The sequence below is a fragment of the Pteropus alecto genome, unplaced genomic scaffold (assembly GCF_000325575.1).
Source record: "Pteropus alecto unplaced genomic scaffold, ASM32557v1 scaffold114, whole genome shotgun sequence".
Classification (NCBI taxonomy): domain Eukaryota; kingdom Metazoa; phylum Chordata; class Mammalia; order Chiroptera; family Pteropodidae; genus Pteropus; species Pteropus alecto.
The window spans coordinates 2,550,415-2,569,750 of record NW_006435793.1 but is presented as its reverse complement, the minus strand read 5'-3'; the positions used below and the strand labels follow the sequence as shown (position 1 = coordinate 2,569,750).

Genomic DNA, 19,336 nt, shown 5'->3' with positions numbered 1-19,336 from the left:
CCCCAAGAGTATGTATTGTGTGCTTAAAGTCCTGATTGGATTGTGTCCTCAACTGCACTTCCTCACACACATTTCACTGCTGACATCGTTGTCTCTCTTTCATCGTGCTGTCTTCCCTCAGGTGTGCGATGTTTCTTGCTTGTGTGTTTCCTTTTGAAATTGGAATCCCTCTTTGGTCTGTTTTTTGCAAGTGTTTTTTGGGCAGTAGCTACTTCTTGGATATCCAGGTTTGGGGAAGGGGATGGGAGGAGTAGGTTGTGCCATCAGGAAGGCACCTCGACAGCTGATCTTATGAGTATGGGGTTTCCCTGGACCTCCCAGTAAACAACTCTTATTGTTCTTTTACTAACGGTAGGAGTAGGAGATGAGGGGAGATGGGCAGGGCCTTGCCCCAGAAATTCAGCCTGTCTCCCGGTCAAAGCCACACCCTGCTCCTGGCTTCCACCACCACTTTGCCTGATACTTTCCTGCTCTGGTTTCTCTCCATGACTGAAGCCTCTGGCTTCAGCTTCCCATCTGTTTTTCCTTTGGCATTCTTCACTCTCCATCTTATTCAGGTTCAACATTTCTCTCCATCTTATTTTTGAGTGTGACTCTTTTGGAACTATCCACTCTGTCATTTCTGTGGAATTGGGACAGGGGGAAGGGCACAGGCTTAGATGACAGATATGTCATAATCAGGTGTTACGGCCTTCTGCGTGGCCGTGCAGTTGCTGGCTCCTTCTCTTGTGGGTGTTTTTGAGGTTTCTCCAGCGAGTCTCCAGCTGGGGGCCCCCAACTGTAGTTTCTTGATGTAGGACTATTTCCTGTGGCTTACCACTTCTGATGACCAGCCCCTGTTGGTCCTCCCCTCTGCTCAGAGCTCACAAATGGCTCCTTTCCATGGGATCCATATCTGACGCCTAGGGAACCTATACTGTGGCCCACATGCAAGGGTGGACATGCACCCTGTTTTCGTGCAATACACACACCCCCATTCTGGGGCCACTCCGGCCACCTTTCGGTCTTTAGATTTTTTCCAAAAAAAAAAGTCAGTCATCACTCCACATATCCAAAAGTCTAGTAAATACATATCAAGTTCTTGAAGCCCCTTCCTTTGGCATCAGGTTAGGAGAAGCATCCCTTTACATCCATCACGGGAGGGATGGGGAAGGGACTGCCTGGTACTAATAACCCTCCAAGGGAATTCTTCCTCTACAGTCTCTCCATGGTTGATTTTCAACTTCTCCTTTTTACTCTTGAGGTAGGTGATGAGCTAATGGTTGAAAAATGGGTTTCACAGCTTTCAGCATGATGCGCCTAGCAACTGACCACTATTGTCACGTACTCGGCTTTGAGATATCAGCCAAAACTGAGACAAAAAGAGTCCCATGTAGATATCCTGTTACTTAAGAATTCATAATTCTACATTTTATTACGAACATACCTTATTAGATATATATTAATTTACCTGTCTTTGTTTGTTTGTTTGTTTTTCAGGGAGCGAGAGGGCCTAATGGCTCAGTGGGTGAAAAGGTAAAAGAAAAAAAAAATAGCTTTTTCTTCCTTCCTCCCCTTTCTCTGGATTTACTATAATTGAACTGTTGGGCTGGAATGTTGAATGTATAAATGTCATGGAGCAGAAAGAACTACATCCCAAAGGAACTGCTCAGGGAAGGCAGAACAGCTGGAGACGGAGGGGAGCGGATAACCTGCCATGTTTTCTCCTTCCTCACCCCTCCACACAAATGTGCTCAAATGAGTGCCTCGGCTTATCTCCATGTGCAACGTCAATTAGCCAGACAACTGTTCCTGTACCACGGAGCAGTACAAATCAGAGAATTCACCAACCTAATTAAGCTCAAAGAATGATTTTCTGACTCAGGTGTCGTTCCTTCCGTGAGTGAATCCAGGGCTGGGTAGTCAGCCTGTTCTCTTCCCTACAGGGTGACCCCGGCAACAGAGGCTCACCAGGACCCCCAGGGAAAAATGGACAAGTTGGCACTCCTGGGATCATGGGACCCCCAGGGCCTCCCGGACCCCCTGGGCCTCCGGGTCCTGGGTGCACAATGGGACTTGGATTTGAGGTACTTTTCGCCCTTTCTGTGGCTAAAGAACAATGTGTCCAAAAGGCTCTGGAAAGATCAGCGAACTGAACGCCAGTTCGAGGGCAGAGGCTGTGCCGTTTCCCAGCAAGCCCCGATTCCCAAAACCACACCTGGTGCAGATAGATGTGCTCAGGAATTAGATTTAAAGTTTTCATTCTTCTTCCTTCCCTAGGATACCGAAGGCTCTGGAAGCATCAGGCTACTGCACGAACCCAGAATCTCTGGACCAATGGCTTCAAATGTAGGTTGACTTGTGAAACCTTCATTTTGTGGGGTGCTACCCCGGCTCTGCTACCTGCAATAATTCACCTTCTCTGTGCCACCAGCTCCCAGTCATGCAATGGGGAGACTAGATGCTCTTCACAGCATGTTTCTTTGAAGAACAGCACAGAAAATTTGCAAAAACAGCATGTGGGAAAACTAGAAAATCACTTTTTTCTCTCTCTCTGTCCAGTCCCTTACCATCTAGCACCTCTCCTTCATTGCTCCCTTGCTGCTCCATTCAATCCTGAAACTTTGACCCTTTTCAAAACCCCATGCTCCTGACTGGTGCCCCTCCTTGCTGCACCTAGCCCCCGAAGAAGAGGTGTTATCCATCTTCTGCTATGATACTTGCTCTCCAGAGGACCAGTCTCTAGGATCTCATTATCTTTGTCAAGTGGGACCCAGAACTGAGCACTCAATCCAGGAGGCGCAGAGCCTTGCAGACAGGCTCATAGGCTTCCGTGATTGACTAGAAGACCTTCCCATGCCCCTCGTGCAGAGGGCTCTGAGATTCAAGGTCAAGAGGACACTTACCCTGTGCTGGGTGGGAGAGGGCCTCTGATCTCATTGTTCTCTGTGGAATATTCCTTCTGACTTCGGAAGGGAAATTTGCTCTTCGTCTTTTGCTCTTATTGTCTGGGAGAAAATCCATGCAAGAATGTATGAAGAGATGACAAGATCTAAAGATAGATAGAGAGTGAGCAAAATGAATAGAAAGAAAACAGAGGATACTTACTTGTTTCTTTGTTTTGCCAGGGTCCCAAAGGAGAAAAAGGAGACCCAGGACCCAAGGTGAGGTCACAGAACAGAGCTGGGTTGGGAAGACTGTCCAGCCTGATTCTGGGAGCGTTGTCCATGTGCAATGAATTGTTTTTCCACTCTCGCTCCTAAATCCAGGGTGACAGAGGGATGGATGGAGCCAGCATTGTGGGACCCCCTGGGCCCAGGGGGCCACCAGGGCACCTCAAGGTCTTGTCTAATGTGAGTATTATCCAGGTCAGAATGTGGCTATGCATTTTCTGCCTTTGCTAAAGGGGAGAGAAAATTCTCCACAATTTCAGGGCCTTCGGGGCTGCTGGTTATACATGCAAGGGGCACAGAGCCGGCATCTGGCGTTTGAGGTTCTACCTGCCAGCATGCCCCACCTGTCTTTCTACCCCAGTACCACTGTTCTCTCACAGGGTGCTTCCAGAGCACTCTCCTCTGGGTGACAGCATTTGCAGTCAGGAGAATGGCTGTAACAGAGCTATAACAGAGAGGCAAAGGGACATAAGTCGGGGCACAAGGGAAGAAAGATGTTTTGGGATATGAGAAATCAAGGAAGACTTTCTGGAGGAAGTGTCTTTGAGCAGAGATTTGAAAGCTGAGAGGGATTTTACCAGGTAAGCATGGAGAACAGGACTTCCAGAATTCAGGTTGCAGGGACATTTTGAGCCAAAGCACAGATTGGAACAACATGGGTTTGTCCAAGGCACAGGGAGCGTGGGGGTAGGTGGAGAGTGATGTAAATGTGTAGAGAAGACCCAGATGTGAGCTGGGACCAGATCGTGGTCCACTTAATATTAGGACATCACACTGGCCCTTCTGAGAGAAATAATGTCATATGATAGATGATAGAAAGACAAAAAGTTCCAAATAACTAGAAAAAAGAGAAATAGAATATAAAAATGTATGTGTGTATATATATATAAGTGTGTGTATATATATGATTAAAATATATATATATGATTAAAAATATGAAGTGTGGATAAGGATGTGTTGAAATAGATAATCTCACATGCTTTGGTGGAAGTGTAAATTGTATAGCCCCTTTAGACAGCTCTTTGGCAATCTGTTAAAACTAAAAATGTCCATACCCAAAAATTCCACATGGAAAGATCTCTATGCCATAGGATTGAGTGAAAAGAAGCAAGGTAAAGAATAAGACATATAGACTGATGCCATTTATAGAAAATAACTACATGGACATACAGCATAGGGAATATAGTCAATAATAACTATGTACGGCATCAGAGGGGTACTAGACTTATCAGGGTGATCACTTTGTAAGTTATATAAATGTCTAATCACTATGTTGTATACCTAAAACTAATATAATATTGTATGTCAACTGTAATTGAAAAAGAAAAAAGTTTAAAAAACTAAAATTAACTGTATGGACAAACACACACTTACCAACAACACTACAAGCTTTCTATAGGTGTATGGATTTCGGCCTTTAAGTCCTGGTGACGACATCGTACATACTATTTAAAATTTTTAAAGAGAGAAGACATTCATGTATTGTGTAATTTTAAGATTAATTGAAAAAGGAAAGTGATAAGGCAACCCTGAGATGTTTTATAAGCAGTGGCAAGGATGGGTGTCTTGGCAATGGGTTCAGGGTGTTATCAGTGTCTGCCTGGGTTCTACCATGCTGGGTGACTTCATGTTCCTCACTGCCAGGAACATGGTAGAACACATTCCACCCTTGTCTTATTGTCTGATTTTCTTCTTTTTAGTCTTTGATCAACATCACCCATGGATTCATGAATCTCTCAGACATTCCTGAGCTCGCCGGGCCTCCGGTGTGTATCTACAGCTGCCCTAGATTGAGATTCCTTCCCAGATGCCCCTGTTGAAACTAAATTGGGTTGGTTTGGAACCGTTTTAGCTGCTGAAGCATAGAGCTAGACTATATCAAAGTAGAATGGAAAGAGAACTTTGCATTTCTGAGAAGTTGCTATCACATTAATTTGATCATGCAGGAAGTTTTATTCAATGCAGTGGAAGCTTCCAGTCCTGTGCATCAGAAATATATGTAATGGAAATCAGAGAATCACAAGCAGCAAACCAATTGACGTCTGTGCAACACTTTTAGCCCACTTTTATTTACCTGATCTCATTTCACAGAACGAGAAGAGCCTAGAGAGACCTGTCTTTGTGCTAATGGGGAAACAGGCGCATAAGGAGGGAACGTGACTTGCTTCGGTCTTTCTAGCCCCATTTTAGACATCAGGAACACACAAAGAAGCCACATTATTTCTGCAAGTCCACAGAGTCCGTCCTTGGCATAACAGGACCCAAGAGGAAGGAAGCTTCCTTTCACAGTCTGTGCAATAAATCCCCATTGCATCTTCCAGCACCTGCTGGTGACAGCTGGGGAAGGAGGGAAGAGTTACGGCCTTAGGAGCCTTGGGGTTCCGGCCCTGTCTCTGCTACACACCGCTGAGCCTCTGAGCCTCTTCTCTGATAACACCTCACCAGCCTTGGGGCAGCTTATAAGAGGTGATGGATGTGAAAATGCTTTGCAAACTGGCACTCTGTGTAAGCCGACATGGAGCCTCTGGCCTTCATAGCTGTGCAGTCCAGCTATCTGCTGTTGCTACTCACTCTTGCAGTCCCCAGTGAGGGTGGCCTGAACTCTCACAATTCACATCCTGGGGAAAATTCAGTGCCTTTCCCAAGCCTACAAATATCTGGGAGGTTCCTCTAGAGCTGGTTTCTCCTGCTCAGTCACCTCTGTTGGTGGGTCATTTTGCTGCCTCTTCTATATCGCATCCAATGGAGCTCCCTTTCCTTGATTTCTACTAAAATCATCCAAAGCGCCCCAATAATCAAACCCTAATATAAACCAGCTAACAAGCAAAAGTCATTTCAAAGAGGGCCTTGGATTTTCTAAAACTGTTGGACATTTGGGGTGTTAAGTGGGTTGATACTGAAGCAAAACACAGTCAGCTTAAAATCGAAGATTCGGCATCGCCGCTCAGAGTCCCTGGGCCGCGTCTGCCGCGTTGCCATACCACCACCCCGGAATCCTCCTTCCTCCTCAACCCCTGTCCTCCTCTTCGGCAAATCTAGACCCTCAAGGGGCCTCTTCATCCCTAATGGAGGATCAAGACTGTCCTACTCGGAGGCAGTTCCCTGTCTGAGAAGACTCAAGTCCCCGCAGCCACCCCACTAAATATACAGCATATTGAGAAACTTGTTGCCATCCAGTTATCTCTCTCTGTATATATATTCTGCCAAACTCATACATCTTTACTAGGTATGTGGGTATCTGGGCTGGTAGGAAGAAAAATCTTGGCTCCATGTGGAGTGAACCACAAACTCTCTGTTCCAGGACCTTTAAAATGCTGGTCCTTTAAAATTCATGCTCCTACTGAGGGAAAAAAAAAACTGAGTCTCACCAACATGGCCCCACTTCCACCCCCAAATACCCCAGCACACCCTTTGGCCCCATTCCTTGGAGTTTAGGAACTTGTTTTCTGAGACTATTTGTCAAGGTCAAGTGCTGCATTTATCGCACTCTCAGACACTTCAGAAGCAGAGAGATTTCCCGGAGGAGGAGGCTGCCACCCAGAATGCAGAGAGTTCTGGCTCTGGGGACAGGAGCTCTGGGTGCCTGTGCACAGTTTCTGGCTCTGTCACTCACCAGCTGCGTGACTCCACAGTTCCTTCCCCTACTGGGCCCCAGCATTATCTTCTGCAAAATGGATCGGGAGCCCCACTGTGTGGGAACATGCTTAAGTCTGTGGAAGGTGCTGGGAGGCAGCGGGCCCCTGAGGCTCTGGAAATGCTGCTCCTAAACCACCTGCTTTGTCTTTGTTGTGTCACAGGGCCCAGAGGGCATGCCTGGGCTGCCAGGATTTCCAGTAAGTACCACAGTAACCATCTTCCCTCTGTACCGTGGCTGTGCTCATTCTGTTCCTTCCACTGGGAACGCCCTTCTCCTCCATCTGCATGATAAAGCTGTAACACCCGTCTTGTTCCTGTAACCTTTCCTCATTGGCCCCCACCTGGAGTGACCCTATCTCTGTAGGGCTTTATTTTCACCTGTGCTGTTTGTTTGTTTGTCTTTTGTTTTTGCCTCGAATAACAGTTACTTGTGCCCTTGTCTTTTTTCCTTGACCGCACTGTGAACACCTTGTGGAGGGCTGGGTCTTGTTCCTCTCTTTCTCCCCCACGGTTAGCCAGTGGCTGGCTTCCTATGAAAACAATCACACATTTCAAGTAGATACAGTCCATAGTCCAAATAGATAATGTTTGTAAAGAAAGAGGATGGTAGCAGTGGAGACTGGAGAGAGGAGAATCACAGACTAGAAGTGCAATAATTAATAAATAGTCTGTGGGGACCGCACGATGGGGTTTCCAGCATGGAAACTGAAAGAGCATTTCTGTGTAGAAAAAAGCTCTAATGGCTAACTCACCCTTTAACTCAGAAGACGAGACAGGAACTTGTGAAAAGCTAAAGAGCAATAGTGTCGAAACGCCTTTGAGGGCCAGATGTCTGGCTATGTGAGTCATTGTCACATAGATATTTGGCATCTGTTGGAGTTAAGAAGAAGCCACCTCAGACTGGATGTGCAGAAATTGGCTTTGCAGAGGGGCGGATGGGCATATCTGCAGGGAGAACAGCACGGCCGGAAGTGCAGAGGCAGTGGGGAGTGCAGAGAGTGTCAAGGCAAAGGCTCGCCCCTGGGGGTGCGGTGAAGAGAGAAAGATGAGGTGCTTAGGCTGGCTGGGATGGGTTTGGGTGTCAGGCTAGAATGTTTGGATCCCATCCCATAGGTAATGGGGAGCCAGAGCAGGGGTGGGAGTCATGGAAGGTGAATGGTGGGTAGAGATGGGTTGCAGAATGGCCTAGAGGACCCACGAGGAGGCAGAGGCAGCAGGACCAGGCTGTTTCCGTAGTGCCCATAGGAGGAAAACAAAGTTCAAAAAGGCACGAGGCCTCCAGGCCTCCTAACACTCAGTGCTGTCTTCTCTCCACCAGACCACAATTTCCAGACCACTTAAAATCAGGAAAACATCACAACTACTTATGACTTACACCTACCAGGGGAACGGCACTTTCTGTTCTCCTATCGTTTGAAAAAAAATTACTTCTGTTTGATCAAAGCACTATAATCTTAATAAACACCAAAACTACTCTCCAATGATTCCTTCCAGGGCCCTAGAGGACCCAAAGGGGACACTGGTGTGCCTGGATTTCCAGGGCTAAAAGGAGAACAGGTAAGAGAGGCCCAGGTCTCTGGGTGGGGCAGGCTCCAAAATTTACTAAGTATTTCAAAGTGGCCAAAAGTAGCTGTTAACTTTTTAGAAATTTTGAGATATAATTCACATACCATAAAATCCACCACCCCCTTTAAATTACTGAATTCATTGAATTTTAGTATGTTCACAGGGGTGTGTAACCATCACCACGACCTAATTCCAGAACATTTTCATCTTACCCAGAAGAAACTCCTTATCTATTACAGTTACTCTTCAGCTGTTAACTTTTATAATTTCAAGGTTCCTCCAGGGTGAAGGTGGGTTTTGGGTAGAGAAATTGATTTTCATCATAGTTTCCAAAAAGGACTCAACCAATGCTCCCTTGAATGCTGTTATCACATGTGCCATGTTTGCTTAACTGCCTGTTGGGCACCCCCGAGAGAGTGTGCTCTCCCTAAGGGCAGACCTCAGCTGGTTCCTTTTTTGTAGCTCCAATACTTAGCACAGAGCACAGCACACAAATGGCACTCAAACGATCTGTTGGATCAAAGAATGTATAATTAAAGGCAGTTTTGGTCCGGAATCTTTGGAAAAAATATATTTAGTATGCAGAGCACATCCTGGGAACTCCTAGGGCACTGAACTGACCTTTTTATCCTCCACATGTGCTGTTAGAATTAACTTCCCAGTTGGGATTTATAGATAAGTGACATCTATAAACAGACCGCAAAGACTCTGGATTGGATGCATTTATTCATCCATCCATTTATGGACGGATTATATCTTATATCCATTCCCTAAGGCATGCCAGCCAGATTCCTGTACTAGGCACTAGGGATATAGAAATAAGATAAGTGCAACAGATATGCAAAGAGCCAATAGAGAGAGTGGTCATTGCTGTAGTGGGAGCAACCCCTGTGACTGCCTTGGGGAGTCAAGGAGGGTGGGGTGTCTCTAAGAGGAGGGAGCGTTAGGGAGTGTTAAGCCCCCACCATTCCACACTAGCCCCAGGAACAAGGAGAGAGGCTCCAGTATCTACTGAACCACAGTTCCAGGGTGTGGACGGTTGAGTGTGCTGGGCAAAGGGGTCTAAGTATGGTGCCACATAGGGTGATGTCTTGGGATGCTTTTCGCTGCCAGAATGGGGACAGAATGGGATGCGGACAGGGCAATTCTAGCTTGGGAGGGGTCCTGGTCAAGCAGGAGCGGCTCTTGCTTTAAACACTCTGTTTCCTCTCTGGCGAGGTCAGATGGATTTAGAGGGACCTACGTGCCATCACCACCTTAATCCTTTGCCACCTTGAAAACTGGGATGGACGCCCAGGCAGCTCTGCTTTGGCCCTCACAGCAAACGTGCTTTCTCTCACTCTGCCTCTAATGCTTTTGTGCTTGCTTCTTTTTGCTGCTGGCCTGCTCAGGACTGCTTTTCCTCATCAGCTGAGTGGTAAGATCCTAATATCAGGGGTGGGCTTAGGGGGACGGAGAGAAGAGGCTGCTCTGCTCCTTTTGGCAACACTGCTCTGGCTGCATCCAGCCTGTTACGGGGGAAAATGTGATCCAGCTCAGTTACCCAGGATTGAAGTTTGGGGCCAAAGCCTTAGAGTGATATAGGAGATTCTTCTACCCAGCCTTTTCTCTGAACTCATATCTTCTTGGAAGCTGCCTAAGATAGTAGGTGGCTCTGCTGATGACAGGATTTGGGGTAGGATCCTGTGTCCCTGCCATTAGTCTACCCATCTCCCCCATTTCCCAACCACTGAGAAACTGCCTGGTCAACTTTACACAGGATCCTAAAGTTTGGAGGGATGGCACGTGGAGGGAATAGCCCAGAGAACATTCAGTCACTTAGAAGGCTGTCACAGTACGCTAGGGAGAGGCCGTGTCGGCATAGTGGGGTTGGAGGGACAGGGTGAAGACTACAGGACTTGGCGAGCCTCTGGATAAGATGGTGAGGAGGATGCTTGACTTCACTGAAAGGTTCTCTGAATTGCAGGGCGAGAAGGGAGAGCCTGGTGCCATCCTGACAGGGGACATTCCCCTGGAAAGGCTGAGGGGAGAAAAGGTAATTATGTCACCAGACCCCAAAGGCACACATCTGCTTCAGCATCCCATCTTCGTCTCTACCCCAAACAGTGTTCTTCTGAGTGACAAGTCTGTATCTCCCTGTTTTAGGGTGAACCTGGAGTGCATGGAACCCCGGGACCAATGGTAAGTCAGAGCATCTCTTGGCTGGGTATGGACTGGGGTTTGAAAAAATTTATCAAACTTTAGCTCAGTTAGATTTAGCTTCCCCAGTTGTGAAAATAAAAAGGATGTGGCAAAGTGCGTGCGTGTGTGTGTGTGTGTGTGTGTGTGTGTGTGTATGTGAGGGTAGGCTAACTGCAATTCAATAAAATCTTCAGTTAGCTTCCCCAGTTGTGAAAATAAAAAGGATGTGGCAAAGTGCGTGCGTGTGTGTGTGTGTGTGTGTGTGTGTGTGTGTATGTTAGGGTAGGCTAACTGCAATTCAATAAAAATCTTCAGCACTATGCTGAAGTGCTCAGCAGCATAGTGCTCACTCTTGCATGCAAAGTCCACTATGGTTTTTCCTAGTTGGGCATCTTCCCTCCAAGCAGTGACTCAGGGACCCAGGATGCTTGCAACCTGTGGCTCTGCCATCTTGTGGATTCAGGGCCACACTGGCATCTTCTAGCTGGTAGAACATATTGGGGAGGTGGAAGAGACCATGGAAGATGATGAACATCACTTCTAACACATCCTAGTAGCCAGAACTCAGATGCCTTGGCAGGGGAGGGCTCAGAAACGTGGTTTAGTTGTGTGTTCGGGAAGGAAAGGAGAGCAGGATGAGCACTCATGGTTATACCACAGATCTTGCCAGCTAAAGGTCGCCACTGCCCAGGGAACCCCTCAAAGGAACCCCAGAAAGTCTCTTTGGGCTTTTTGGATTCTGGTAGTGGGTCCACTGCTCATTTGCCGTGAGGCCTCTTCTCTTTCTGGGCTTCCGTTCTCCCATCTGTAAGTGAGGGCATTGAGTTAGTACTAGATGACGTGATAGCACCCTTCTTGCTTTACTTCTCTAGGAATCTATAACCCATTTGGACCGCTGAACAGTTTTTAAGCTACTAGTTCTCCCCAGGATGAACCCTAAACTTCCCTGTCATCTATTTCACCCAAAAGAACTAAGGAAATTCAGTTGTAGATGTTCTACAACTGATATCTCACTCAGAGCATCTCATTTCATCCTCACCACCCTAAGAGTGAATATCTGAATCTCCATTTTCTGGACTGAGAAACTGACATCAAAGAGGTTGAGTAACTCGCTCACTGTCACAAAGCTTTTAAGTGTGGCACAAAAGGGATTCGAACCTAGCAGGTTAGATTCTGCATCCAGGTTTTCCCCACTACTACCCCACTACCTCCAATAAACACCTTCATTCTTCTGAAACATTTTGGGCTGGAAAATTGCCTGTAGGTTTTGTTTGGTTGAAGCAGGATCTTGGGCTTGGGCAGAAAGGACCTCACATTGTTGTAACAGACATGTGTCCTCGAAGGTGCATCCTTCACAGGACCTTCTGAGGCTTTCGGTCCCTTGAGTCAGGCAGAAAGCATGTCCTGGAGATGGGTAGCTGAGGACTAAGGCAGACCAGGAGAGTCTTGTGTTAACTACTGGTTAACTACTTACTAACATCCAGTACTGTGGGAAACACCAGTAGTTAGCAGAGGCCACAGTCTGCTGCAGATAGCCGTGCTGGTTGTTCCCACTGCAGCCCAGTCTGTGCATAAAGGTGCCACGTGGGCCAGCTATGGCCCTTGTGACTAGTGTAGCTTATAATTCCTTTGCAAATTCACTAGAGCCTTGTCACTCATGGCCCATGGGTCAGCGTCACCCACATCAGCTGGGAGCTTGTTAGAAACGCAGAGGCTTAGGTCCCACCCAGGACCTACTGGAGCTGAATTTTGATAAGATCCCAGGTAACACCTATGGATATTGATGTTTTAGAAGCACTGCACTAGAACATATCATCAAGTGTCCTATGTCCTGTTAACTCCTCCTCTCCTGGCTTTTCTTTCTCTAAGAGTAATGTGGTCTGGGTGCTTTACATACAGAGCCTGTTTCCATTCAGTCTTTATTTGCCATTTTCCAGGGCATGGCTATCTATGTTAATGGCAGCAAGAAGAAGGGACTTGGAGGGTCCCAGGCTTAAGCCAGTCATTCCCCTGGACGACAGGGAGACCAACTACAGGAGTGGGAAGGTGCAGACGAGGTAGAGCCTGTTCTGGGGAGAGGTAGTGCATGGTACGCATCCTGGATGCCAAAAGGTATAAGGGTTCCTGCAGGATGCTGGAACAGAGCAGTGGCTCCAGAAGCATGTGGATGTAGAAAGCCAGCCCTGGAGTGAATAGGGTGCAGGGGCCAGGGACTTATTTGGAGAACCGAGGTGCCAGGCCAAGACTCTGGTCCTCAGGGACAGGTAGGAGCAAGGCAGAAACGAAATCCTAGAGCAGGTTATCAGGTCAGGCTGGCATGTGGGGCGAGGCAGGGCTGCATTATTCCAATGGGGGGCATGGAGAGTCCTGGGACATAAGACCTAGGGCAAAGGTCCGTGTTCTAAACTGGCCCAGCATCCAGCTACCTGGGTTCCTTTGTTAACCCTAACTGACTGGGAGAGTTGGGGGCAGAGTCTGGAATGGGGTAGAGGCTGCAGGAGGGTGTGGGGTGGGACAGGGTTGAGCAAGTGGTTCCAGCTGAGCAGAGAGAGACCGGAAGACAAGGACCCAGGCAGGTGACTACTTCATAGCTGCTCCCTGCCCTCCTTCCTCCTGTCAATGGTTCATCGTCACCCTTGCTCATGAAGACAGGTGGGGTGTCCCCATCTCCCTGGCCCTTGAGTTTCTGTTCTTTTATGATCTGGTATTTGTTTTGCCTCTAGGGGCCCAAAGGACCACCGGGACACAAAGGAGAATTTGGCCTCCCCGGACGACCTGTAGGTGTCGGTGTTCCAGAGACTGGATGTGAGAAAGGACACTTGGGCCAGGCTGGCCGGTGGACAGTGGGTTTACTAAGGCGTCTTCTGTGGGTTTCAGGGTCGCCCAGGACTGAATGGCCTCAAGGGCACCAAAGGAGATCGAGGAATCATGATGCCAGTGAGTGACACAACCCCTGCTCCAATCTCACACCACCCTGGGGACGGAACCCCAAGGCCAGTGCCCAGAGGAGGGGTGAGAGAGTGCCGGGTCCAGTGAGCAATGCTTATGGACAGAATGTTCAGGAATGTTTTTCTTCTTTCTGCCCTGACATTTCCAAATGTCCTCCAGCCCAGCTCACTCTCAGGAGGGTTCCTGCCACCAAAAGCACCTTAGCAGAGAATCAGCTTCCTCATCCAGACCCCAGAGGGAGGGTGGAGGCAGCGCGTACTCAGAAGGTCTGGTTTCAAATCCCAGGTCTGACTCTCCATTACACAGTGACAGCCCGTCTTCCCTTACACAGTCCGAGGGATTTTGCACATCACCAGGGGCCAGTAAATGCTTGTGAGTGAACAGTGAAGGTGGACCAGCTACTCAGGCAGAGCCTCACAAAATGGCAGACACTGGGAACATCAGCAGGGTCCAGGGTCTAGAATAAGGAAGCCAACATTTATTGAGCACCCACTGTGTACCAGACACTGTACCAAGTGCTTTTAAGCACAGTATCTCAATCTTGGTAATAACTGTCCTGGGAGATACTCTGTGGGGTCCTCGTTTTACATAAGAGGAAACTGGGGCCTATAGAAGTTAACAGACTCACGAAGGTCACCAAGGTAAGATGCAAAGCAGCTCTAAGTCTGTTGTTGCTTCTGTTTGCACCACACTCTCTCTGCTTCGTGTGTCCAGAAATCCAGAAAAACAATTTTACTGAAGCACTGAAGGATTGACTCACACTTACCATGCCCACTGAGGCTACTAGGTAAAGCAGACACTGATGCCTTCACTTGGAGTGATCAGAGCAGCTTCTGAATGAGCTAGACTCTTCATCCCTGTGGTCAGAGCCTCACCCCTCCTGCCACAAGGTCATGCTTGGGATCCCTCCATTCTTAGAGAAGCAAACGTTGCATGATATTAAGGCCAGGCTGACCTGGCTTTGAAAATGGCTTTGCTATCAAGCAAGGTTTTGCATTTGTTTTTGCATTTATGAGGCACTCTCCCAGGTACCATACCACATGTAGGACCCCCACCCCTTTGGCCCCTCCATACTAGGGATGCACTGATAGAGAGGTGGTGGACTCCGTATTGGCTGAGCGCTGCTCTGGGAGTCATAATCTGATTTCCAATCTCAGTTCTGCCATAAATCGCTAGTGGCCTTGAGCAGATCATTTCCCCTCTCTGGGCTTCATTATCTCCATTTGTAAACCAGAGACAATACTTGTTGCTCTGCTGCCTCCCTCATGGGTCATTGTGAAGATGCAATGAGGTCACGGATATAGATGTCTGCTGTAGAAGGGACCAGCCTACCTATGGGAGAAGTAGTAGGCTTTAGAGGAAACTCTTTTCCTCGTGTGTCCCCCAAACCCAGGGAAAGTATCTTGCACTCACAACCTGAACTCAGGAATGGCCTTTTTTTCTCCCTTCAGGGCCCACCTGGCTTACCTGGTCCTCCAGGCCCCCCTGGACCACCTGGAGCTGTGGTTAACATCAAAGGAGTAAGATGGGGGTGGGGTCAGGGGAGAGACCTTCCCTGGGGAGTGGGGAGTGGGCACCAGACTGGCCTAAACTGGGGTCAGGTGTCCTCATGGTCTCACTTCTCTTGTTCTCACTTCCCACAGGCTGTCTTTCCAATACCAGCCCGGCCACACTGCAAAACACCAGTAAGTAGCATACAGTCACTGCCACAAAGAGCAGGCTTTGGCATAGAACAGCTCAGAGAAGACAATCGTGTTTTTCCTGAGCCCCTTCTATCCATCACTGTCCTCTTAGATGTCTTCTATCACCTGCACATAGACCCTTAAGTGACTAGAAGCTTCTAGATAACAGACTACAGCAATGGAACATACTAGATCTTTAAAGGGTGCACACCCTGACAGTGTTTAATGCAATCAAAAAAGCATGTCTTTTGTTATCGCAACCATATCAGCTTCGTGTTTGTTTGGAGCAGTATAATACGGGAAAATAGACTCCGGTACTCTTTGCATTGGGAACTTAGGGCTAAAATCTATAACCAACTGTGTACTAGCCTTTCCCAATTGTCATATTACTGCACAGTACACAACGCTGAGAGGCAGGATTCTCTCTCCATTTTTATAATGAAGTGGCAAACTGTGACTCAGACAAGCTCACTGACTTGTCCAAGGTCACAAGATTTGTGAAGCTGGGACCGTCAATCAGGTCCCCTGAACACCAGTAAGGAGGTATGGGCACTGTGACCCCACAGTATTAGGCATGTGCTTGGTTACCCAGCTGGTCAGTGGCCCTGTCCCTGAGGTCTCACCCATATCAGGAGCCTGGTTCTGTGGGGAAACCCAGGAAGGGTGGGCCTCTCCCTGCGCACAGGCATTAGTCATGGCACTGTGTGTAATCATCCTCTCATTCATTCGACAAATATTAACTGAGTACTTACTGAATGCCAAGTATTTCTCTAGGCCCTGGAGAAACTAGGATGAACTAGATAGGCATGCCCGCTGTTCTCAGGAGCTTGCAGATTACAACTGAGAAACACTTTTTGAAGTGGGTTCATAGTTGATGCCTGTTGGGGGTAGTGATGAGGCGTGACGTGGGTCAGAGGCTCTAATATGACTCAGTTCAACTGAGTGTTTGCCCAGACATCTGTCCATGTTTAAACTTTGAGGCAGTATAGGGCTGTCAAGCTCTGGAGAAGACAGAGGACAGGACCCACCTGTGTAAGGTGAGCAGAGGGCTTGCTGGCTTCCAGGTCTACCTGAGGACAACAGCAACCCAAGTCGTGTTTACATCAATGCCCTGAAGGAAAACATAAAATATCAGTGCTGGAGGGACCTTCTGGAGAAAAGGCTGCATCCCAACTCCTATCATGCAGAAGGGGAAACTGCAGCCCAGAGAGACACAGGCCCACCCCGGCACCTACCATGAGTTGGTGCCCAAAGGGCCTCCCAGATAACATGATTTTAGGCTTCAAATAGACCAACCTTGGGACAGTGCTTGACAAACGAGAATGTTGTAAAAAAAAATGCTACTGCAATTACCATGACCTGTACTAGGACTGTGTGTAGTAGCCATGGCCTTTGGGGGTCACGAAGTTACTTCAAAGAAGCCGAAGATGAGCTCAGAGCATTTTTCGTGAGTTTTTTAAGTTTATGCTGCTGGACATCGTGGGGTCCAGACCATGGACATTTCTTGACCAGGTCTCAAAATGGACACTTGAAAAAGAAATGCTTCTTTCGTATCCAGCATTTCGCAAGCTCCTTCAAATTTCAGTCCCTTTCCAATCATCACAATTTACTTACTGCTCGTGCCTGGAGTGCAGGAACTTTATCAGCCAGGCTGTAAGATGTCAGCTTGGTGCTGCTGCCTTCATCCTTCACCTAGAAATGTTTTTCCTGGAAAATTTCCATCCCTTCTCCCATCTTCTCTCGTTGACCCCTGAGCAGCTCGTGACTCTCGACCCAAAAGAATAGGAGGATCCTGGCCCCAGAGGGATCATTTTGATCCTACATATCAACTAGGAAAAAAGATGAAAGCAGGCTATTGAAAGCAGGGTTGCAGGTAGCTCTGTTTTAACAGGTAAGGAAACATAAGAATCTGGGAACAAACTGGGAAGGAATATTATCTAGAACAGCTCAGACTCTTAATGGGGAGCCCAGAATAGCCCCCTCAACCTAATGATATCCCTCCTTTATTAATTACTACCACCATCAGCTCCTGTTGATTATGCTCATCCTTGATTATACATAGTAGCGAAGCTAATGGCAGCTCAGCTTCATGGCTGGGTATATCACTCACTCAGATGCTTGACCTCTCATATGAATCAATCTTAATTAATAAGAAAGGGGGCCAAGATTGCTCTTGGCTGACTAAACCACACTGCCACAATTTCTTGTCTTAAAGCTTTGGGCTTCTCCTTTGCAGAGTTGTTTGGCCAGGAGGTTTCACCTCAGCCCAGCTACATGCTGGGCCTCCAGTTGAAGACCTGGGACCCTTGTGCATTGAGGGCTGCTGGGGAGCTCGGAGCTTTGGGGGGCTCCAGAGCCAAAGGAAAGCCTGACTCCATGACATTGCTTCTCCTATCACACATCCCAGGACAGGGGACAGTGGCTAACTGAGCATGCAAACACCAGGACAGGGTTTGCAATGTCTGACCTTGCCTTTCTCTCTCTCCAGGTTGGTACCACTCATCCTGGGAACTCAGAACTCATCACCTTTCATGGTACACATTCCCTCCTTTCCCTGATGTTTCTCTGGGACATTTCCAGACTCTCGTATCTCTGCGGAAGGTGGTTTCCATTTGCCCGGTGCTGGGCATGGACTAAGTGGTCAGGAAGACCTGGATACATGTGGTGGGAGTGGGGTGGCTGAGCCAAGGCTGCGGGACTGGGCACCTCTGTTAGGTTTTGTTACCCATGTGTCTATTCTGCACATCTTGCTGAGCCTCCTACTTAGAAAGCATTCCATTTGTCCATTTTTTTGTTAGTTTGCTAATAAACATCCACTGATACCTTCTCCTTGCATGACGCTGTCCCAGGCACTGGACTAAGACAGATGAGTCCCCACCATTCCTGCCACCTAGGCCCTTAAACTCTGTTAGGTGAAACTATTTTAAAAATCACTAGAATGCAATATACCAAGAGCTAGTACAGAGCAGGGCCATGGAAGTTCAGGAGACCTTTGTTGCAAAGCATTCTTGGACCAGCAGCATCTTCATCTCCTGGAAACTTGTTAGAAATGCAGAATCTCAGGTCCCACAGCAGACTTGCTGAATCAGAAGCTGCATTTTAGCAAGCTCTCCACTGAAGTGGATGCACAGTTAAGAATGGGAAACACTGGCTCTGAGCATTCGATTAGTAAACTCTGTTCAAGGCCTATAGGAGCTTATCTGCCACACATCAGAGAATGGGAAAGGCCAGGACACGGGAGCCTGCAGGCGAGCACTCACTCTGGTCCCCTGTCCCCGTGTACCCTATCACACCATTGTCCCCTTTTCGATTGAGAAGTCTGAAAACTTGAAGTTTAAACAGAAGAAGGCTTTTCCCCCCTATTTCTAATACTGACTTCTGGTTTGGCTCTGTCACCCCTGGCAGACCCTGGTGGCCTCTGATTTTTCTGTCATTTTTGGTTACAAAGTCCAGGCTGTTTTCATCCTCCAAGCTCAGATCCAGTTCAAGGCTTTCCCTTCCTCCTGCTGCAAGGTGGACCCTGGGGAGGAGGGGCTGGTCTGGATTTGCTTTCTCAGATCCCCAAGTGGTTCCGCTTCCCCACAGGGTTCCTCTGGTAGGAGGGGGAGGGAACCTTTCTGGATGCAGCCCCGGGTGAGCCCATTGTTCTCCCCCTTACTTGTGGGTTTACTCCTGCTCCCTGGGGTGAGCAGCCATGTGGGCAGTGGTAAGCTCGCTGTCCTCTGTTCTTGGCATCACCGCTATCCTGGGCTCATTGTGGGCCAGTAGAGGACCCGCAGGCTCTGCTCTCCAGGTCCTGGCTTCAGCAGCTCCCCTCCCCTCCCCACATCAGTGAGGCCCTGCCAAGTGTGATTGCATCCCCCACTGACCCCCTCAGCTGGCAGCATCATGCTTCTGATACATTTCTTCCCCTATGTTGGGAAGCCTGAGCCCCAAATCTATGCCGTGTATCCCCATTTCTAGGCTCAAGAGCATTGATCGGTTTATCTATCACACCTCTTAGGAACCAGGAATTCAAAGATCTAGCATCCACCCACTCATCAGGGTGGGGAAAGGGGATCACTTCTCTTCCTAAATGCTGAACTCTTGGAAGGCTCCCTCCATGCCCGTCTGCCTTATACAGATTTGAGGGAGAAAAGGATGGCTGTGACACCAGTTTTGCAGAAAGGG

At 48.1% G+C, this 19,336-nt stretch overlaps 1 protein-coding gene across 1 annotated transcript in view; it reads left to right on the top strand.

Moving 5' to 3' along the window:
• Positions 1–19,336, top strand: part of COL15A1 (collagen type XV alpha 1 chain) — a 97,072-nt gene that overhangs the window by 61,907 nt on the left and 15,829 nt on the right. Inside the window, exons 15-29 of the mRNA XM_006911589.3 lie at positions 1,480–1,515; positions 1,926–2,066; positions 2,260–2,328; positions 3,108–3,143; positions 3,249–3,332; positions 4,853–4,918; positions 6,950–6,985; positions 8,283–8,345; positions 10,321–10,389; positions 10,500–10,535; positions 13,259–13,312; positions 13,413–13,472; positions 14,936–15,004; positions 15,128–15,169; positions 17,655–17,700. Of these exons, the coding sequence (XP_006911651.1) occupies positions 1,480–1,515; positions 1,926–2,066; positions 2,260–2,328; positions 3,108–3,143; positions 3,249–3,332; positions 4,853–4,918; positions 6,950–6,985; positions 8,283–8,345; positions 10,321–10,389; positions 10,500–10,535; positions 13,259–13,312; positions 13,413–13,472; positions 14,936–15,004; positions 15,128–15,169; positions 17,655–17,700 (907 nt within the window). The remainder of the gene's footprint in view (positions 1–1,479; positions 1,516–1,925; positions 2,067–2,259; positions 2,329–3,107; positions 3,144–3,248; positions 3,333–4,852; positions 4,919–6,949; positions 6,986–8,282; positions 8,346–10,320; positions 10,390–10,499; positions 10,536–13,258; positions 13,313–13,412; positions 13,473–14,935; positions 15,005–15,127; positions 15,170–17,654; positions 17,701–19,336) is intronic.